Source organism: Budorcas taxicolor, chromosome 10 (assembly GCF_023091745.1).
Source record: "Budorcas taxicolor isolate Tak-1 chromosome 10, Takin1.1, whole genome shotgun sequence".
Classification (NCBI taxonomy): Eukaryota; Metazoa; Chordata; class Mammalia; order Artiodactyla; family Bovidae; genus Budorcas; species Budorcas taxicolor.
Genome location: NC_068919.1, coordinates 8,692,786 through 8,716,270, shown reverse-complemented (window position 1 = coordinate 8,716,270; position 23,485 = coordinate 8,692,786). Strand labels below are relative to the sequence as shown.

The window sequence follows — 23,485 nt, the reverse complement described above, 5'->3', positions numbered from 1 at the left end:
AGCAGCCCACCAGGCTCCCCCGTCCCTGGGACTCTCCAGGCAAGAATACTGGAGTGGGTTGCCATTTCCCTCTCCAATGCATGAAACCAAAGAAGGCAACCCCTAAAAAACCTTATGTGATACAGTCCCTCTTCAAACTTATCATTTTATGTATCAGTATTTAGTTTCTTGTTAAACATGTCAATGTGTAAATGTTTACCGACCATTCATTGAGGCAAATCCCTTAAAGTGATTTTTAAAGGGATGATTATTAAATGATTTTTATGTTTAAAATGATTTTTACAAAATAATTAATGAAAGCATATAGCCGAACTTGGGACTTCTCTGGCGGTCCTCTGCTTTCCAATGCAGAGGGCACAGGTTCAATCCCTCATCAGGGAACTAAGATCCCACATGCCGCACAGTGTGGCCGAAAAATGTAAATAAAAAAAAGGATATTGCTTTTTATTTATAGAGTAAAAGTAAACTCACTCTCACCTGCTCTAAATAGTATGTGGAACATTCCTCTGAAGAATACTTTTGTTGATCTCTCGCATAAGATATAAGACCTGGGAGGAAGAAGCTGATGGAGACAGCCAGAGTCCAGCGTCCACCCCCAGGCCCAGGCAGGGGCACGTTCAGGTAAGCAGATAAGCACGAGGGGTGCACAGCTAGCCAGCGACCAAAGCCAGAGCGTGGGCAGGGCCTCCAGGGAAGGAGTCCACGCACAGCACAACGGGGAGAAGGAAGCAGTTTCGTCACACCAACCTCATGCGCTACTGCAAACCCAGCAGAAGAGAACTGAAAGCAGCCCTGTGGTGAAGCCTGGGACAACGAGGAAACGTCTTCCTCTGGAGCAGGTCTTGGCCAGCTTGGGTTTTGTCCAGGATCGGAACACATACACAGGCAGTGCCCACTCTGCATGGTAGCGCCAGACCATACAAATGGCCATGCGAAGCAAACTGAATGAAGAATGGTCGCAACTACTGTTCTATGGCATTCAGAAATTTTGTCAAAACATACAAAAGCTTTACCATTGGTTATAAGTGTACAGGGAAATGAAACATGTAAAACTAACACCTATCCAGTGCACTTTCTTTGAAACACTAGAAACTGAGACTCTGAAGTTTCTCCAGCTTACTGAGTAGTTTGCTCGCCTTCTTCCCGCTGTATAAACTATATGAGCCTCCTTATGCCTTGGTGAATTATAAACTCCTACGTCTGGATAAACTGCCAACATTTTATCCTCTGTACTTTCAATGTCATGAAATGTCCCAGAGTTCCTTTAATGAACGTGCAGTTTCCTGTTGGCATCACTTCATCTGTGATATTTCATCCTTTTCATCACAACCACTTTCTTCACTTAGCTCAATAAACTTGCGCTGAGACTAACTTCCCCTGGCTACACCCTGGAATACCTCACTGGCAGCAGTGTGAGCCCTGCCAGCCAGCTTTCTCCTCTAACTCCATTTACCCTGCCGTTTCACTTCTGGCATTGTCACCTTCCATTTCTTTACTATGCTTTCATTCCGGGCGGCTACCTTCCTCTTTCGATCATCAGCTTTTGTGTAATGTCATGTAGGTTATCACAGAGAAATAAAGGGGCACACTTTGCTTTACCAGAGACTGTGAAACAAGCCTTGAGATTGTCACTGTCCAGGCTGCACATCTGTCTCTGATCGTGCTGCACGTTTGTAATTTATGTAATGACTTGTGGACTGAAGAACTATCAGAAAAGTTTGTAGCAACTTGATGCAATTATCACAGTTCAAACACCAATGTGACTGCAATCTTTGTGACCAGGCATTAGTTAAACCTAGTCTGTGTATACCGAAACTGTGCAAAGTGAAGGCTACTTGTGTGTGCTGGGTGCTCAGTCGCTCAGTCATGTCTGACTCTTTGTGACCCCGTGGACCGTACCCCGCCAGGCTCCTCTATCCATGGGGATTCTCCAGGCAAGAACACTGAAGTGGGTTGCCATGCCTTCCTCCAGGGGATCTTCCTGACCCTGGGACTGAACCCATGTCTCTTGTGTCTCCTGCACTGCAGGCCAATTTTTTTATCTGCTGTGCCATTGGGGTATGGCTTTTCAGATGTAGCAATGAAAACCTCAAAATGTCAGGCTGGGCCTCCCTCGATTTCTACCTACATTTTTTGGAATTGCAAAGTTTAAATCATCTTTCAACCCAAGCCCGATTGATGAAGTAATGGATAACACAGGGCAGGGTCCAGGGAATAAGTGCGGGGGTCTGGAGTAAGAGATTGCAGAGGGGTAGCAGCCAGACAGCAGGTGACCTGGGGGGTGTCCTAGAGGCAATGACAGGAACAGGGACTATGACTCTCAGGAGTTTTCAGGGCAGGAAGGGACTCTGGGGGTGACCCACCATCACCCATTCAACAGATGAGGGCAGCAACTTCCCTGAGCAAAGCAGAGCTAGACCCATAATCCCCAGCTCCTCCTTCAGTGATCTTTCTGATGTCCCTGGGCTGTGTTGGAAGTATTGTAACCATTCCTATGACATGTTTTATCAAGAAGGTCTGAAAAACTATCTTTCTGAGGACAGCAATAAGCTGTCTTTGACAGTTAAATGAGAATGAAACGATATAATCATGAAAAAGATGAAAAAAACAAACTCTAACTTTTCCTTAACTTGCAGACAGTGTACATGTTCATCATTATTAGTGTTCTTTCTAGAAAGGATATGCCTACATGTCTCCAAATGGATTGTCAATGTCCACAATTAAACATCTAATTTCCAGAACACTTGGTTTGGCTTTAAGCAAAAGCCAGGGAACAAGGAGCTCCTAAGAGTAGACCACGTGTATTAAGTGGTCACTGAACAACTGGCCAATGTGATCATAGGTGGGGTCAATTCATTTGGAGAAAACAGTTTGGGAGCTTTCCTTAAATGTCCCTAGGAAAGTGATGCTCATATACCTTGTCTAATACATCTTTTTGGTTATCTGATGTTGACTAAACTCTGAAATTTGTGTATACTGGAACTATGCAAAGTGAGGGCTTTTTCAAGTAGCTATAGTTTGATGAGAATTTAAGGGCCAGCCTACTGACAGGACTTTAAATACACTACCTCATTTAGTAACCCTTTCACAAATCTTTCTTTGGAGGTGGGCATCATCCCTACTTACAGATGTGGGAACTGAGGTATGGAATGGTTAAGAGACACACCCAAGTCATCAGCTAACAAGATCTGAACTGTGGTTGACCTGAGCCTCAAGCTTGTATAATCATAAGTAACATGCTCTGTTTTTACCCCTAAAATGCTGGAACCTAACAACTAAAATCCCTAACAACTCTGTGGTTCCGTGAAACTGGCTGGGTAGAGGACACTCCTGGTGCCAGCAATCAAGACAGACAGGAGAGAAGACGCTGACCACAGGGAGTTACTGAAGCTGAACATTTCCATCACTCCATCACTTAATGTGTCAAGACCAGCTTCCCACAAGGCCAAAGGATTGCCAGATAAAGTCTCCAATATATAATGGTTCCAGGGGGAAAAATAAAATCCATGTCCTCACAATATGGAAGTATAAGTTTTAAAGGAAACTGCTGTCTTGCTGGGAGAATGCTCAGGTCACAGCAGTCAGGATCTGCTTCCAAGACCAGCTGCAAGGCTCAGTCTGAGGGGTGGGGGCGGCAGCAGCCTAAGCAGAAATAATTCCACACACTGGAAAGTGAATACACTCCAGGCATTGACAAAGGAAGGGCCTCTTGGTTTCCAGATGGCATCATGTTGATAAAAATCTATTGCCTCATACTATTCCCCCTACTTTTCTTTTTCGCCAAGACTGGAAAACATGCCCTGCCATGAGTCACAGGCACTCACCCGGGAGAGCTGTCCTCTACACCTCCGCAAGGCACATCCGCCCACTCCACCCCGACAGTGCTCCACCAGCCCACGTCACACTGCCTGGCCACCACATGGGAGCAAATTCCCCCCAGTGACCTCAGAAATGCACCCTCCAAAGCAACCACATCTTGGAATATGCTTGTCAAGTAAGTTCCTCCCAAGTCCTACGGGCTCCGGCTGACACAGTTAACATTTTCAGCAAGGCAGTGAAATTACAGAGCAGGTATTTTTTTTCTCCAAGAAATAAAGTGTAAAAACTAAGATTCTAGGCCCTTTCTAAGACGGTTGCAATGACAGTATCAGAAGCACAAGAACACTTGATTAGGTGTCACTGCCCTTCCAGTGAGGATGTAAAAGACAATTGAAAAACCAGCCAGACTCCCTGGGTGGTCAGGGGTCAACCTGTGGCTCCCTTCCTCCCGATAACACCTGCTGTGGAGTCTTGAGCACATGGACTTGAACTGGATGGATCAGCGCCTAAAATTACGCTTGAATGAGACCCAGGAGTAAAAGCATCCTTAGTTCTAAGTTGAGCTTATTTTTTAAAAAAGAGTTTTCTTAATTACTCCGCCCCTCATTCAGAGAGGGACTCTTGACTACTTTTAGCTGCTGTCACAGGGCCCAAACTCATGGGACAGGAATCAGGCCAGGTACATGGTACCACTGGAACCATCCCACCTCTTATGCTGGCTGATGGATTCGTGGCATTAATTTTTTTAGCTACTATATTTCACAGCTTATGAGCACAAAATTTAAAATGTTTTATTATGCTTTAACATACCAAATGGAAGTCCAAAATTACAGACAACTGAGGCTATTATAGAATATTTAAATACTGCAAAGGACTATATCATACTTCAGAGGACAGAAATATAGTATACTTGAGACTTTGTTACAAAATTTGACTGTTAAGCAAACATATTAAAAGTAATTTAAGGAAAACCGCTAAAGTAGGAGACTAACTTAAACCTTCTAAAACAGAGAAAGCAAAAAGGTAATTTTGAAAACCATTTTAACAAAGAGTAGAAACAAGGGGAAAAGGGTAATAAAATAGAAAATACAAAAGAAGACTAATTATATCAGTAATCACACTCAGTATAACCAGATTAAACTTACTTCTTAAAGTTAGTTTATCAGAATAGGTTTTAGAAAATTAAAACTATGTGTTCTGTATAAGAGGGATATTTAACATAAAGTTATAAATTAAACCGACAGTGAAAAGATAGAAAAAGGTATATCAGGAAAATATTAACTAAAGAAAGCTGATCCAACCTTATTACCAACAAATAAAATATAAACTAAGGTAGACGTTTAAAGAGGGACAATATATAAAAGCATCAGTTACCAAGAACATACACAAATCTAGAACTTGGATACAGATTAACATGGCAGATTCAAAACATCAGAAAATATTTTAAAAAATATTGAGGCTACTGACATATCCATTACAATAGAAACTGACACAACACAAAAAGTTAAGATAGAAGTGGTTTGAATAGCATCATTAATAAAGGTGAATTAATTTCAGAGATATAGAAGCCTGTCTTCCAGAAACAGGAATATATCTTCTTAAAAGTTTTGTGTGGAAAATTTAATAACTGGCTACATTACTTACTGGCTGCCAAACAAGTTGCAACAAGTATCAAAGAATCAGTAACAAAGGCATCAAGTGATAATTCAGTGGAGCAAGGAATAGTCATTTCAACAAATAGAGCTAGAATAATGGGGCTTCCCGGGGTGGCTCAGTCAGTAAAGAATTCGTCTGCAATGCAGGAGACCCAGGTTTGATCCCTGGGTTGGGAAGATCCCCTGGAGGAGGAAATGGCTTCTCACTCCAGTATTCTTGCCTGGAGAATCCCCTGGACAGAGGAGCCTGCAGGGCTACAGTCCATGAGGTCCCAAGAGTTGGACGTGACTTAGCGACTAAACCACCACCACCATCCAGTATGGAGAGGGAAGGAGCCTTAACCTCTTTACTACACCATACCTAAAAGGGAACTTGAGTTATAGATCTAAATTAAAATTTAACAACAAAGTTCCCAGAAGAAAACAAGTAATCTTCAACCGGGATTAAAGATGATAGTAATAGTGAAACTCTAGATATGGGTTTAGAAGAAAATATTCTCAAAATCTGACAGAGGACTTGGACAAGAATATGTAAAGAATTACCACAACGCACTAATTTTTAAAAAGTCAACCCAACTAAAAAGGAGCCAAAGACTTAACTAAACATTCATACAAGATTTTTCAAATGGCCAAGAGCAAATTAAGAATTGGCCCAACATTATGAGTCATGGAGAAATGCAAATTATGTTACCATAAGTCAGTGCTACTCACCTAGTAGATGAGCTGAAATTAGAAGACTGAGACATATATTACCAAGGATTTGGAGTAATCAGAACTCACATCGCTTATAGAAGTGCAAAATGGTAGAGCTTTAAGAAAAGATCTGGATGTATCTTATAAAACTAAATACACTTGTTTTGAAGGTTCAAGAGGACATTAGGCAAATAGTAAAAGGCATTCAGATTGGGAAGAAAGTAGTAATGATTTGATTTTGTATATAGAAAACCTTTAAAAATTCACAAAAATATAAAAGCTAATAAGTTCAGCAAGATTGCAAGGTACAAGAACAACATACAAAAATAAATTTTGTTTCTATACATTAACAATGAACAACCCAAAATGAAAGTCAGGAAACAATTCCATTTGCCATAGTACCAAGTAAATAAAATATTTCAGGAATAAATATAACAAAAATAGGAAACACATTCACTAAAAACTACAAGACAGTGATGAAAAAATTAAAGAAAATCTAAATAAACAGAAAAACATATTAATGGATTAGAAGACTAAATGGTTAATATAGCAATAGTCCCCAAACTGATCTACAGATTTATTGCAATCACTATCAAAATCCCAGCTGGTCCTCCCCTCCCCAAATTAACAAGTTGGTCTTGAAAATGGTATGAAGATGCAAGGGACTCAGCAAAAACAATCTTAAAAAATAAGAAAGGGGATTCACACTTCAAAGCTACAGAAATCAAAGCAGTGTGTACAGACATATATCAATGAAATAGACTTGAGAATCCAGAAATAAACCTTCACAATTAAAGCCATATGATTTTAGGAAACAGTACCAAGACAACTCCATGGTGGAAGGAACATTCTTTTTAACAAATGCTGCTGCACAACCAGACATCCATATGCAAAAGAATGAAGCCGTACCTCACACCATATACAAAAATTAAGTCAAAATGGATCATAGAGCTAACTCGTAAAACTACAAAACTCTTGGAAGAAAACAAAGGAGTAAATGTTTGTTACCTTAGATTAGGCGACAGATTCTTAGGTATCACACTAAATGATGAAAAAAAAATTTCAAAATGATGACTACTGCATGACAATTTCAAATAAAATTTAAGTTATTCAAAACAAAGTGTTAATGGATACACAGATATGCAGAAGACATACACAAATACCTATCATAGTCAATCTCCAAACAGTGGTTACTTTTAAGGAAGAGAGAGGAGGGCAAAGGGAAACAATAGAGTTTATAAAGTATCTGTAATCTCTTGTTTCTAAAATGAGCTCAAACAAATAGGACATCCTTGATAAAATAAATTTATCATACTTGACAAAATTTGCATATTTGATAAAAGTGGGTATGGGGAGACACATGTACTTTTATGAATATTTGAAACACTTCACATTTTAACAAACATAACAAAAATAACAGTATTTTAAAAGAATGAGATGTCCTTATCATGAGCATTCATTGCCAGTAGAGCACAGGGTGAAAAATGAAGGTAAATTAAGTTAACTGATCTGAAACCACATGAACTCCAAGAAAGAGTCTGGATATTACTTTGGGAATAAATACTGATATCAGAACTTTGGCACTGCCTTTATTCAAAATGGACTACAAAGTCCCATGCCCCTAGGATGAATACTGGAATTTTCCACTTGTTTGTATTCTATATAAATAGTTGGGGCTTATGTTTATTTTAATAAATTCTCACTCCCTCTCTCTCTGCTCCTAAATTTGTTTCATCCAGTTTTCCCAAACTTAAATCTCTTGTTTCACTCCCCCTGCCCCAGATTTGCATTTCCTTTTCCAAGAAACACTAAGCTGTTTTCTTTTCCAATCGCTCATAAATCAAACAGTGCATTTCTCTGGTTGATTTTTCACTTTCATCTACATGTTAACTGGTTTGTTTACATGTTTCCTGCATGTTTACTTGTCAGAAGCGCAGAACAAACGGGTGCTAAAAAGCGACAGTTTCACAAGGAGAAAGGTGGCCCACGTAGGCCTTAGCAGGAAGATGCAGATGTAGATGAGGCCCCAACACACCCCTCTCAGACCTGTCTCCCACAGGGTGCCCGTGAAGCTGGAGGGGCTGTGGGGAGGACACAGCCGCTGTCAGTTAGAGGGAAGTTAGTGCGCAGGTGCTGGCCCTTCTCTCCCTGTAGATGGTAGCCTTGGTGTCTAAGAGCCCAGTAGGCTGCCTGGCGCAAGACACACAGGACAACAGTTATCATCCCTGAGCACCTTCCGCTGCCAGGCAGTGTCCCAAGCACTTGATGGTTATTTCATTGACCTTCAGAAACTCATAATTTCCTTAGAGGGAGGCAACACCATCTCCACTTTATAGACTTCTTTACTGGGTAGAGAAGTGAAGCAATACATCCAAGGTCACACAGCTGGAAAGGGCAGATCCAGGGTTCCCATCCAGCTGCGGCTCATGGCAAAGCCTGCCCTTTACCGCTCATGGCTTCTTCTCTTTCCAGCTGCGGGAGCGGCATGTAGAATAGACACGTTTTTTTGGTGAAGCATTGTGGTTCCTTACAACCCACCATGCAATCAATTTACCTATCATATTATACTCCAAATGGGGTAGGGTTTTCTTCAAGAAACCAATCTGATATGTCAAGTATGACATTAATGAAAACAAGTGTTTGCACACAGACACACACACACACACACACACACACACACACACACACACACCCATGTATGGATGCCTGGGCGTGCATCTCAGAGCAAGGGTGGCATCTGCTGTAGATGAGGCGAGCCCCTCAGATGGGGCTCCTATAACTACTTCTCTGCAAACCGAGCCCCTAAGAGGAACAGAGGTGTACCTGGATAGGATCCTGTGTCAATCTCATGGGCCCGATGCGTACCTCCGCAGAAGAAACCTGCTAAAAAAAAAAAAGGAAAAAAGCACGTGAGATGTGTTGAGTCACAAGCTACAGGAATTGACACATTTTTCCTGACACTGGATATTATATCATGCTCCTCTGCCGCTAAATAAAAGGATCCAAGTTAATGACATGGAGACAGTTGCTAAAACATCCTGTACAATACAGTTCTGATTTTGTAAAAGTACACATACATTTATATGCCTTGAAATGTCTGGGAGGATATATCCCCAAATGCTAACTGGTGGGATTTCAGGTTATTTTTCTTTTAAGTGTATGGCTTTTTACAATAGCACTTATTATTCTTTACTCTCTCTATGGGAGAAAAAAATGGATTATTTACTGAGCACCTACTATGCTGCACATGGTGCCAGGTTGTTACTCCTCTGAAATGTCTAAAGAGTAAAAATTTCTCTCATATGTGGAAGCTAAAGCATTTCGATGGTTTTAACAGCTTTTCCCATATTGAGATCTTATTTTTTATCTTCATGTTTTAATGTAAGGAATACACAGCTCACTCTTATCTGTGTGGATCATGACTAAATTATCCATTTCAGTTGCACTTCCTCAAATGAACTGAGTGACCCCACACCACGACTGCAAGAAGCTGAACTCTGCCCCACGACGCCAGGAACGAGCCTGGGTGTTCACTGGCCCACACCACACAACTGCCTTTGGCTGCAAGCAGAGAGCAGAGACGTATCTTCATTTTAAACTACTGGACTGAAGGTTCTGCCTCACCTCCATGGGTCCAGATGTGTTCTTCTCTAAGAGGATGCAGTGTTCTGCCTCTGCTTGGCAGCTTTTCCTGCAATCAACACACTAGGTTGGCCCCCGTGAGTCGGATGGGACACCTTCAGAGTTCACAGGAGTCACCACAGGGACCCAAGGGTCAGAGGAGGCTTTATCAGGTAAACGATAAGGCAGTACTTTATTTAAATTAGACTTTGAAGACTAAATACTTCCCTTTCTCGCCCTTTAACTTTTGGTGGGCATGGTGTGAATCTTCTCCAACGCCTGACTATGAACTGCCAACATTCTGCAGTCGATGGGGTCTCGAAGAGTCGGACATGGTCGAGTGACTGAACTGAACTGAGGCAAAGCTACATCCTGCAAGGTATCTATACGGATACCCGTGCCCAGCATGCGTGTGCAGCCCCAGAATTCTACTGGAAGAGGAGTGTCACCAGGCTTCCTGCATCACTGGGACTCTGGCCCCCTCATGCAGCTTCACCCTAAGAGCAGTTTTGCTTGTTTTTGGTCTAAAAGAGATACGCCTCTTCAAAAATAGTGCAACTGCCAGAATCCTACTAAAAAGTTAATGATTAAGAAGTGAAACCAGCTTGGTACAAACAGATAGATCTGATTGATAACCTAAGCTATCTCTGCACTCTCTGTGATGTCTGCTGGGTAGACTGCCTCTACCACACACAGGAACCCCCGTCCCAACAAGGCCTCCTGTGGCTGTTCCAGCAAAACTGGCCCTGAAGAGGGACACCCAGGGACGGAAGATAGATAAAGTGAGAAATCAACAAGAGTTTAAAAGGAATAAAATAAAAAGTGACTCACATTGGAAGGCTAAGGGATTGAGGGAAGAGCAGAGACTGTCCCCTAAATGGACACACGCCTACATACTCTGAAGGAACCAAGATGGGCATGAGGTCCTTAAATGGGCCATCTTCAACTCTGCCAGGAAAGCACGTGATGACTTTGGGAGCCCCATGGCCCCAGCCCTGAGCTGAGCCCTTTCATGTGAGTGACCTTGGCAAGAGGCAGGCCACGGCCACTGAGCAACTGCACAGAGATTCAGGAGCAACCCTCAACTTAGAAGATCTTTTTCTTGCTGTCAGATAGGAAAGGCCCTCCAGCTTTATCCAGAGCCACAAGAGTTCCCTGCCTGCATCCAGCATGGTAACCTCTATCTAACCCAGGTCGGCTGGAGGCTGGCACCTGAGGCCGAGCCTGGCAGAGGCCTGGCAGCATTGCTGAGCTCCAAGGCGTCTCTCTCCCATCTCCACCCAGCCCCACCTGCAGCCCCACGTCCCTGGGCCGCCTCCCTGGGAACACAGGTCGCCCTTGGCACCAGCCTGGAGGCCTCTGCGTCTGTAGCCAATGTCTGTGTAGCCGAGCCAAGATTCTCTACTTCGGAGATTGAACTGTAAGCGACTGCAGATACACAGATCCTCAATTAGCATATTAGCTCTGATTCCAGGAAGTCACCACATTTGCCAAGGACACAGAAGCAAGAAGGAGGTGGGGTCATGGGTATTACAATTCCAGCTCTGGAGAGGAGAGGAGGAGAGGAGAGACACACTTCCTAGCCACCTCAACCACAAGCTCTCCCCTCTGCCTCACAAGGAAGCTCTGCTGGCCAATGGTGCACTCCTAACAGTCCAATATTAACAGTGTGTCAAATACGCATGTGCACACGTGAGTGCACAGTCACCTACACACATACGTGTAGACACGTAGCAGGGTCACCAGTTCACACTCAGATGAGTTGGCTCTTCAGGAAAATAGAAAAGTCCTATTTTTTAGCATTTGCTGATTCTATAATGTAAATACTTTCACCTTGGCTGAAATCAAGCCAGTAACCTAGGTCCCTGAACATGCAACTGGGAGTACGCCTTTTCATTCCGAGAGAGTCTGTGAGAGAGACACTCTTTCAGACTTGGCTGATGTGCCCATTTCTATCATTGGCTTTTGTTGGAAAGTTCGGTGAGATACAGAATTCTGATTGGTAGACACTGCGCCTCAGGCTTTGAGGTTGAGAGAAACGAGATCATCTTTCTGGCTTTGAAGGTTAGGGAGACCAAAGACTCTGATGCTGGGAAAGATTGAGGGCAGGAGAAGGGGATGACAGAGGATGAGATGGTTGGATGGCATCACTGACTTGATGGAGAGGAGTTTGAGCAAGCTCCGGGAGTTGGTGAGGGACAGGGGAGCCCGGCGTGCTGCAGTCCATGGGGTCGCAAAGACTCGGGCATGACTGAGCAATGGAACGATAACAGCAAAGATCGAAGAAGGATGGAAACAAGTGGGTCATGGATGCGAAGAAGAGACCAGGGTTGGGAGAGGAAATTCCAGACACGGGAACACCGAAAGCAGGCACAGAAGCAAGAATGCAAAGATGCTTGTGGGGAAGATGACACGGGTCTAGAGAAACTGGATTTCAGAGCGTGACGGGGAAGACTATGTTGGGGTCAGATCCTTAAAAGGATTTTGGAAAGGAAATCCCTTTTGATTCTGTAGGCACCAACCACACAGCAGGCTTTGAGGGGAGAATTACCAGGATCAGATGTATGAATTGGGAGGAAAAAAGAAAAGTTTGGTTTTCCCACTTTCTGGATAGTCAAGAACAGAGATTTAGCAAACACGAAACAAAGACACTGCAATGAGTAGGAAACAGTGTCAGCAGTGAAAACAAATGGGGAAAATGTACCACAATGATTAAGAAAAAAAAAATTACCCCCAGTCCCCACACAGCTTGGACTCATTTCAAAGGAGAGGGAACTCCCAGGAAGAAAACCAGCTGGTGCAGGGCAAACAGACGAGAGAATGAGTCTGGGAAGAAATCAAGGCCATTCACGTGGTCAGGCCGTCACCATAGCACACACTCTGCCACGGGCATCCGCAGTACTCGGCAGCTTCAGGAATAGTGTTAAAGAACTTGGATTCTGATTTTAGAGCTCCCCTCCAACAAGGAGGAGCAGAGAATTTAGGCCAAATTGTTGACCTGGAAAGGCCTTCTTCCCACATCTGCTCCGCTGACGCCTGCTCAGGGGCCACTCACGTTCCCCCAACTCCCGGGAGGCCGTCGAGGCCCAGCTGCACCCCTGCAGGACTCAACACTCTGCTCAGCTCCTCCCGTGCTTCAGGGCACTAATCTTACTACCGGTTAAAATATCTTTCTCCTGGGAAAGGTTGTGAGTGTCTTGAAGGACACAGACATTGTTTTTTTCCCACAGTTTTGTCCCCAGCATCTAGAGAGTGCTCAGTCAAGGCTGGTGCTCAATAAATAAGTGGCCCTGACCTAAACTGCCTAAGATCACATAGATTTGAAGTAACGGAGCCAGGACTGAGACTCCATTTTTCCTGACTCCCAAGTGCGCTGCTCTTTGATTGTGCTCCACATTGTAAAGCCTCAGTTCTGACTGCACTCCCCATATTTCTCCTATGGGTTTCTGGATTCTGTTCCAGTTTTGCAGATGGATCCAACACCTGGTGACTCCCTGCTCACACCCCAGGAGCCTGAGCTGCTGCTAACAGGGTTGCCACCAGGATGAAGAAGCAAAAGCAGAGTGTTGTGCGTCTGTCTGGGGCGGGTACCGATCTTCCCATAGCTTCTGTCTGCCAAAACAAGCTCAGAGCCTGAATCCTCCCCACTTCAACAACTCCTTGGGAATCCCATCCCCCCCGCCACCTGCAGGACTGAGTGTCCATGCACAGGTGAATACACACACATACCTCAGGGCCAAATCAACTTCATTTCACAAAAAGGGGGCTTCATTGTAAAGATCATCTTTATGTTTCAATGCTCTTAATCAATTCTGCCTGCTGCCCTGTTGGCTCTAATTTTAAAATAGTATTTACATCTCTAAAGGGGTCCTCTTTATTTATTTTTGTGGGCTCCAAAATCACTGCAGATGGTGACTACAGACATGAAATTAAAAGACGCTTGCTCCTTGGAAGGAAAGTTATGACCAACCTAGACAGCATATTAAAAAGCAGAGACATTACTTTGCCAATGAAAGTCCATCTAGTCAAAGCTATGGTTTTTCCAGTAGTTATGTATAAATATGAGAGTTGGACTATAAAGAAAGCTGAGTGCCAAAGAATTGATGCTTTTGAACTGTGGTGTTGGAGAAGACTCTTGAGAGTCCCTTGGACTGCAAAGAGATCCAACTAGTCCATCCTAAAGGAAGTCAACCCTGAATATTCACTGGAAGGACCGATGCTGAAGCTGAAGCTCCAATACTTTGGCCATCTGCTGCGAAGAGCTGACTCATTGGAAAAGACCCTGATGCTGGGAAAGACTGAAGGCAGGAGGAGAAGGGGACAACAGAGGATGAGATAGTTGGATGACATCACCTACACGATGGACATGAGTTTAAGAAAATTCAGGGAGTTGGCGATGGACAGGGAGGCCTGGCATGCTGCAGTCCATGGGGTCGCAAAGAGTCTAATATAGCTGAGCGACTGAACTGAACTGAACTAAAAGGGAAGCCCTGTCTTCACTCCATTCCCAGGCCAAACGTCTTTCTTTACTCCTCTGACCCATGGGAAGCCAAAGGTTGTATTTGACTTGTGCCTTTTAAATGAACCGAGGCCTGCCCTCTGGCTTCTGGTCAGAAAGGCACCAGCTGCAGGGCCCACAGGCCCAGCCCTGCCCCAGCCTGGGAACCCCTGGCTTGTCCTACCTCCCTTCCCTGGCCCACTGTCCTCCAAACATCTAGAATGCTTCTTTGCTCCTTCTGTCTCTTTTCAGCCACAGGCCCGGATGATCAGCCTGACCTCACGCCAACCTCCAGCCTTCACTGTGCTTTGATTCGAGCCACGTTCCACTGCCTTGTGGACCTTTCTGAGTCCAGTAGGTGGTCTCAGTCCTCCCTTGCCCTTTCTGCCTCCAATTCTCTGACCTGAAGTTCTCAACCTGGACTTCCTAGTAGAAGTATCTGAAGAACTTTTAAAATATATTAGTGCCTGGGTCCTACTTCAAACCAAGAGACTTAGCATCTCCCCATGCATGGATGGGGCCCGTGCATTAATCTCAATGGCAACCAGATTTGAGAACCACTAGTCTATTCTTCCAAGCAGACACATCTGTTGTTAACTTCAGATGCTCTTACATATTCATTATGCAACAGATATCAACGGAGTACTTAGCCGGCAGAAGGCACCAAAGTCTGCCTGGACTCAGCCATCATGCTTGAACCCAGACACCCACAGGGTTTTTTCCAGATAACCCACTCCAAAAATACAAGATGACCACTTAGGTAAGACGAAGATACAGTCCTTCACGTTTCATGATTCTGCCACCCTAACAGTATCCCTGGACATTCCTGGTGGCTCCGTGGCAAAGAATCCACCTGTCAGGCAGCAGATGCGGGTTCGATCCCTGGGTCAGGAAGATCCCCTGGAGAAGGACGTGGCAGCCCACTGCAGTATTCTTGCCTGGGAAATCCCACGGACAGGGGATCCTGGTGGGCTACAGTCCACAGGGCTGTAAACGGTCGGACAGGACTTAGTGACCAAACACCAACAGGATCCCTAAATTAGAATCAAAATTTAAAAAATGTCATAGTCTTTTTTTGTTACACACACACACACACTATATATATGGAAGATTACTCATAGTCATGAGATACTCACAGTCAGTGACAGAGCTACCAACTTTGTGCTGAATGCTCTGCTGTTTGGATATTAATTTGGCAGTGTAAGGTTTTGTCACAAAAATACAGACATACAAATGTCTACTATCAAAATATACAGCCATAAAAGAAAAGATCCATCTGGCTTTAAAATTTAAACCTCCTATTCACCAAAAGTAAAAGCAAAAAACTTTAATAAAACAGAAAAAAAGAGAGGTGCTAGTTTGAGAAGTCGCTTCAGTCATGTCCGACTCTGTGCGACCCCATGGACTGCAGCCCACCAGGCTCCTCTGTCCCTGGGATTCTCCAGGCAAGAACACTGGAGTGGGTTGCCATTTCCTTCCCCAATGCAGGAAAGTGAAAAGTGAAAGTGAAGTCGCTCAGTCGTGCCCAACTCGGAGCGACCCCATGGACCGCAGCCCACCAGGCTCCTCCATCCATGGGGTCGCACAGAGTCGGACACGACTGAAGTGACTTAGCAGCAGCAGCAATTTGAGAAATGACATCTACAACATAGGAAACCAACAAGTATTAGTAACTAACAAAATCCCTAAAAACAATAAAAACACAAACAGAAAGAAAGCTGGGCAAAAGATTTGAAACAGAAAGGCGCAAAACAGGAAATACAAGTATGAAGAGACACTCAACATTTAGTAATTAGGAAAACAAAAATTTCAAACTATAATGAGATAACCATGTCACAATCAGCTGTTGTTTTGATCAACAGAACAGTAGATTTAAGAAGTCAAACACTGTCGAGCAATGGCAAGAAGGAGACCCACAGGAGCTCAAACATTGTTGCCGGGAGAGTAAAACGGTTCAGCCACTCTGAAAAACATTCTGGAGATTTCTAGTAAAGGTGAAGCTAACACGTGACCTATCACCCACCTACGACATGAATGGATCTCTAGGCTCGATGAAGGACACTTGCAAGAACATTTGGAGCAGATTTAGAACCAGTTTTTGGAAACAGCCTAATCCACATTCATTAACATCCATCACCAAAAAACTTCTGTTGAGAAATATTCATACACTGGAAATTATATGACAGTGAAAATGAAACAGCTAAAGCTACCCATTCAAAATGAAGGGATCTCACAAATATCAAGTAAAAAAATGTCGTAGAAGAATACAGACCACAGAATCCTGCTTAAGATTTTAAAATATTTAAAACAATACTGAGTATAAGCTTACGAGTGTAACAGGACAAAGAAATGGTTCTAAATTCCCAGTTGAAAAGTGGCGCTGCTAGTGAAGAAGAGGTATATTCAGGGACTTCAAGTATTATTGATCATTCATTTTTTTTTAAGCAGTGAATATTGAGTACATAGGTGTTTACTGAATTATACTTTCTGGTTTGTTGCTATCTTAAATACCAAAAAATAAATTTAAAATACATTTAATTTTATGGGAAAAGCCTGTTTTGGGGTTAATTGAGCAAGTAGTCACTATGCAAATAAGAACACATGTACTTTTTCCCCCTAGTAAAGTCTTTATTTGGGAAAACAAGATGCTGTATTTAAAATTCTTCAGAATATGGATAGAGTTTTCCTGAAACTTGGTAAAATGCAATGCTAGGAAATGGGTCTGGAACTCGGGGGACCTTGCTCAAGGTAAATAACTGCTCCGTGCCGCAGTAAGACAAGAGGGAACTGAGGGCCCACTCGTGATGGACATCATCCCCTGTAACAGCCACAGCAATCTTGTTTCCTTTAAGCTAGAGAAATGCAAGCTCCAGTCAGGTCTCTCAGCTCACCTGAGGGCTGGCTTTGAGACTAACGCCCATACCTGCCTTTTGTGGAAGGAAGGTTATGGTCTTATTTACATGTTCAATTATATCTAGATGCAGTGATGGGCTCCCCAGCCCTGGGTCTTACGACTCTGCCACCCCCATCCCTGCCCTGTCCATTCTCCACTGTCCCTGTTCCAGACAAGGCTCCTGTTAAGAAGAATTGCTACTACACTCAGTGAGCCTTCATGGCAAGGGGAGAGAGGAGGATACATCCCACCATGCCTGGAAAACACCGCAGTGACCAAGGACAGAACCACCCTCTGGCTAGCACTGGAACGGTGCTTCAGAGAAACTTTAAAAATACAGGCAGAAGGCATCCCAAATGCCAAGAGATACAGCCCATGGAAAATGTGGCCAGCATAGTCTGATGGAGAAACCACTGGACTCCCCAGAAATACCAGATGAAAGAGAGAAATTAGTTAAACAATGGAGTCATTTGATCTACAGCCATCAGAACTCAGTTTGAAACAGACTATGCATTAAAAGCTGGGTGGGGCATGTAGAGAAAGGTCTAGCATACAATTCATGAAATGGTGAGGACAGGAAGGAGCTAGCATAGCACAATGAAGCCTTAGAGAGAATTGGGCTTAGAGGGAAAAAATCCTAATTACACTTCAATACCATGTTTACATCAAAAGGCTTTGCATCATACATGCCGTGCAAGAAGCAAGGCACCAGACTTTTTATTAAGCTAGCAATTCAGCTGCAGCGTCCCAGGCCCAGCCTGTGTGTCAACATAACACCATTCCCAGACTCCAAAGGTCAAATTCAGGGCCTGACTCAGAGAACAGAGGAATTTTAAGGCAACCACAAAACGTGACATCCCTCAACCAACTTCCTTCCTTTTATTAGAGATATTACTGATAATAGAAATAGCCAGATGACTTCAAGCATTTAAAATCACATGTGTAACAGAGGACGAGCAGAGACCGTTGATCTCTGATTGTTCAGAAGGCAATTACTCGGACTGTGGAAAAACCCAAGCCTTTCTGAGGCCCTTCCATCCTGCTATGTGCCTTCTCCTTAACATTAAATGAAGGTGGGGGAAACTGGGGAGGGACAGAATTCAAATCAGTCAGTTCTGCTACGTGGTCAGCGGTTCTGGTAAATAGATTTGATGGCAAGAAAACAGAAACCATCTGCTAAATATGCATTTCAGAGATATCCTGTGGATTTCAATTATGCAGGCCGCCTCTGTCCTCAGTTTCATCATTGAAAAGCTAGAACCACCGTAAAGAACCAGGAGCCTCCCTGCTTGGCTCTAGAAGACTCTCACACTAGGCCCCCCAGGGCCCATGAAACAAAACTGGATTTTCAGCCACCTCTGGCACCCCACCAGAACTAAATCATGCCCATTCTCCTGACTCTGGTGTGTCGGGGCCCCTCATGCTGGATCAACCATCCCAGTCAGACCCTCAGTCCATGGCCTGCATGGTTGTTGGGGGTGATGGATCTGCATGGAGTGCTGCTGCTGCTGCTAAGTCGCTTCAGTCGTGTCCGACTCTGTGCGACCCCATAGACGGCAGCCCACCAGGCTCCACCATCCCTGGGATTCAGGCAAGAACACTGGAGTGGGTGCCATTGCCTTCTCTGCATGGAGTGCCGACTCCTGTTTAAAAGCTTATCCCACGTCAACAAATCCCACTTAAAGGTAACAAACTCATGAGAAGCTGTCCACAAAATGTCCACTTTTGTTCAGAAAGAAATTTACTTTGTTGGCAAAAAACAATGATTTCCAAATAGTTATTCATCATATGCATAGTTCACATCCTAGGTAAAGCACTATACGATGAGAAACTCAACATTTTTAGGAGCTCAGCATATGGACAGTTGACCCCAAGTCCAGCAGAGCAAATCCTGAAAACGCCCCCAGGCTCCACCCCCAGCCCTTCGCTCCTCCCTTTAACTAATGAAGGTATACATGTCTAGGGCAGGGGCAGGTCCCTACAGGTCCACGCTGGCTTCCATCAGAAGTCAAGATGCCAACACCCACAACCTTACTTCTTTTTAAAAAGCAGTGCTTTTTAAGATTGAGAGAGGACAACAGGGGAACACTGTGAGGGTGGGGGTGACCTCTTTATGGGCATGTGGCTGAGCTGAGGAAGGGCGTCCAGGGCAGCACTCTCCTCCTCCTCCCAGAAACCCAGAGTGGGAAATGGGCAGAAAATGAATGTGTTCTCTGGGGGAGGAAAAACCAGAAAACTCCCAAGCACAGCAAAAGATAAGTCTCCAAAGACCATTTTCTACTCAACCAAAGTACATTTCTTTAAAAAGGTGGTCTGAACTCACAGCCTATCTTGGATTCCCACACATCTTCCTCTTCTCTTGGCTGGAGACCAGGCTGAAGAACACACTCCTGTCTGACAGAGGAAAGGAAGCTCAAGGGCCCCCTCTTGTTCTTGCTCTGAAGCTCTGCCCACTTGCGCCTTCTGCCCTGGGGCTCTCACCTCTCGGTACTCATTAAGTACCTTCATCTGAGAGCACAGCACTCGGCAAACAATTCAATAATGGTGATAAGAAATAAGCCAGAGGTACCTGCGGGGTGCTATGGGAACTCAGGCAAGATGCATTAAGCTCCTGCTGGGAATTCAGGCAGAATTCCAGGAAATCACAGGAGAGCTCAGTGAAAAAGGTGGCGTGAGGATGAGATGGGTAAAAACCTTGGAAGGGGCATTTCAGGCCTAAGGAGGACCAAAAGGAATGGCAAAGAACGGACTTCCCATGGGCAACCACAGGCATCGTGGGTCTGTGGGAGGGGATGGCGAGTCTGACCAGGGTGGAAGGAGTCAGCTCACAGCCTTGCCATGGTGAGCAACTTGGACTTACAACCCCTTTGGGTAGCACTGTTGGATTAGTATTTAGCTGCTTCCCTGGTAGCTCAGATGGTAAAGAACCTGCCTGTAATGCAGGCGACCCAGGTTCGATCCCTGGGTTGGGGAGATCCCTTGGAGAAGGGAATGGCTACCCACTCTGGTACTTTTGCCTGGAGAATTCCATGGACAGAGAAGCCTGGCGGGCTACAGTCCATGGGATCACAAAGACCTGGTGGACATGACTGAGCAATTAACATTAGTTTTTTTCTGGCTGAAGTGTGGATAGAGTAAGGGCATCAAGGCCAGAGGACCGGAAACCAGAAAGCAGCGGCTGCGTTGATCTAGCCCTGTGGTTCTCAAAGTGTTGTTCCTGAACCACCAGCAGCAGCCTCACCTGGACTTACTAGAAATGGACCCCTCAGGCCACTCCAGACCTGCTGAGTCAGAAACTCTGGGGGTGGGCCCAGCAATGTGTGAACTGACCGGCTCTCCAGGTGACTGTGATGCTCACTAAAGTCTGAGAATGACTCGTGCAGACAAGGGGGATGGGTGCCTGCACTAGGGGCAAGGTGGTGGACAGAAGGGGATGGACGCAAGGCTATGACAGATTGTAAAATCAGCTGAGACATGTGTGTGTAAGGGAGGCTCAGGAGAGGAAGTTCAAGGACTTTGGTGTGAGTGACTGGAGTTGTCAAGAATACAAGACGCCAAGCAGGCTTTGAGGGCTGATGAGTTCTGTGCTGGGCGTGGGGAGCTGGAGCTGTCTCTGGGCCATGCAGCTGGTCAGGCTGTGGTATACACGAGTAGGAATCTCAGAGGAGAGCTTCCACGTGACCGCTCAGAGCAGGAGGCCAGAGACAGAACTCTGAGGACACCAGTATCAGAGGGCAGAGGAGACAGAGAAGCCCACAGCAGTGCTGAAGACGGATAAAGAGAAGCAGAAGGAAAACAAGCGGTTCTCGCAGAACCTCTGGTCCTTCCGCAGGGCATAGCGAAGCAGGTTTTGTTCTGCCCTGACACTGTGCTCTGCTAAGTCTCTTCAGTCGTGTCTGACTCTTTGCGAGCCTATGGACTGTAGCCCACCAGGCTCCTCTGTCCATGGGAATCTCTAGGCATGAATACTGGAGTGGGTTGCCACGCCCTCCCCTCCAGGGGATCTTCCCGACCCAGAGATCGAACTCGCCTCTCTGGCGTCTCCTGCCCTGGTGGCAGGTTCTTTACCACGAGTGTCACCTGGGAAGCACCCTTACAATTAGGGTATCTATTTATGTAACCCACCATCACCAATAAGATAAAATCAATACATGGTCATCTCAAGAGATGCCTAGACGGCATTTTGATCAAGTCCAATGTTCCTTTTTAAAGTTTCTTTTAACAGCCTCTCCAACATCCACTTCCACCCCTCCTTCTTTCTTCCCAGGGGCCACTGACTCCTGTTTGGGGAGCTAAGTAGTTCTTAAAAAAAAAAAAAAAGTGGATTTATATGAATATGGCTAAGCATTTGGCTTCCTTGGCTATGGTGACTGGTTAGAGGTGGTCAAGTGACTTAGTCTGGTCCAATCAGAGTTCTATCATGGGATTTTGCTAGGAATGCTGAGAAAAGGCAGTTCTCTCTCTCTCTTCTCACTGCTTCATCCTCTGCCCCTCTCTCATGTTTAATTCTCCCTGGCTGGCAAAAGAAATATTTCTTCAACAACTGCTGACCACCCAAGATATTATAGTCACTGGGAAAAACAACTGCTCATCACCATGCAAGTTAATACATGGTTCAATTTGGATTTGAACTTGAACTCCTCGACTTCAGAACCTGTGCTCTCACATATCAGACTACCTGAGTGTCATCAAAGAAGACTGAAATAAATGGAATGATATATCCCTTCCCGGATGGGAAGTCACTATTAAAAAAGCGTCATCTCCCCTAAGCCAATCAATATATTAATTACTATAAATATCCTGGTGGTGGTTTAGTCGCTAAGTCATGTCCAGCTCTTGAGACCACATGCACTGTATACCCCTCCAGGCTCCTCTGTCCAGAGGCTTCTCCAGGCAAGAACCCTGGAGTGGGTTGGCGTGCCCTCCTCTAAGGGATCTTCCCAACCCAGGGATTGAACCCGTGTCTCTTATGTCTCCTGCATTGGCAGGTGGGTTCTTTACCACTAGCGCCTTCCCGGGTGTGAGTACCTTAAATGATTAGAACCCTGGAATGTATTTAAGACTCTTTAAATTGCTGTTCCCTTTCTTCTGCTTATATTTCTACCACAGCACAGGCATACCTCATTTTATTGCACTTCACTTTTCTGTGCTTCTCAGATACTGATTTGCTTCACTTTTTTACAAATTGAAGGTTTGTGCCAACCCTGTGCATTGTCAGTTAATGATTACTACTTTTTTTTTTAGCAATAAAGTATTTTTGAATAAGTTATGTATTTTGTTTTTAAAGTCATAACTTAGCAGACTATAGTAATCCGGCACTGGGAAAGAAACAAATTCGAGTGACTCCCATTATTGCAGTATTTTTTTTATTGCAGTGATCTGGACAGGAATCCACAATATCTCAGAGGTGTGCCTGTATTTATCATGTAATAATTCTGTCACCATCACCACAAACCGCTGGGGGCAAGAGGACCCTAGGAGACAAATGGCAACTCCATCCAACCAGTCCGAGAAACAGTAAATGATCAGTTGTAACAGGATGCATCTAGTACCCAACACCCAAACCCATCTGCCACAACAAAGATTCACAGATATTTGGTGAGTGGGTGTTTAATTTAATACATCATTAAAAAGCTGAAAAAGCCCTTGGTAAATGGAAGATTACTCTGCTCCTTGGCACAAAATGCAGGCTGCTGGAGAGCGAAAGCTGCCAATGTTGGTTTGGTTTTGAATGTAAAACCAAGCCTGGAATTCCTTTTCCCCATGTGTAACAAGGGGTACTAAGACATGCCCCTTGGGGAGGCTGATGCTGGCTGTGCGTCATTCATGGTGCACCTCCAGGGCTTGGCACATCAGGCAGTTGATAAACGATACATATTATTATGCTGATCTCTCATTCATTCTTTTGGAAAAACCCTTACTAATCCCCACAGTAAGCCAGAAACCAAACTTTTGTAATCTAACTTAATAAACTGGATCACCATAACATAAGCCCTTTCTTTATCTTGCATCAAAATGTAGTCCTAAAATATCTGACATACTGACATGAAAACACAAATGTCAACTTCTGTATCAGGTAACTTTACCACCTTTCTTCCCCCCAGTATCACAGAAAACCAAGGACTGCTTTACATTTTCACTTTCATTATTACAACCAAGTCTTCAAGGCATTGACCTCATGGTGAAGGATGATTTCCAACAATTTGGGAACTGGAATGCTTCCAAGGGGTCATCTTCTTTAGCCCTTTCATTTTATAGATCACCAAGTAAGGCCTAAGAGGGTACTGCTATATTCAAGGTTGTACT

The 23,485-nt window shown here is 44.4% G+C and overlaps 1 protein-coding gene across 2 annotated transcripts in view; it reads right to left on the bottom strand.

Moving 5' to 3' along the window:
• Nucleotides 1-23,485, bottom strand: part of PDE8B (phosphodiesterase 8B) — a 274,177-nt gene that overhangs the window by 99,438 nt on the left and 151,254 nt on the right. For both annotated transcript variants that reach the window (XM_052646127.1, XM_052646126.1), the window contains exon 2: nt 8,991-9,050. In XM_052646127.1, coding sequence (XP_052502087.1) covers nt 8,991-9,017 — 27 coding nt within the window. In that variant the 5' untranslated portion in view covers nt 9,018-9,050. The remainder of the gene's footprint in view (nt 1-8,990; nt 9,051-23,485) is intronic.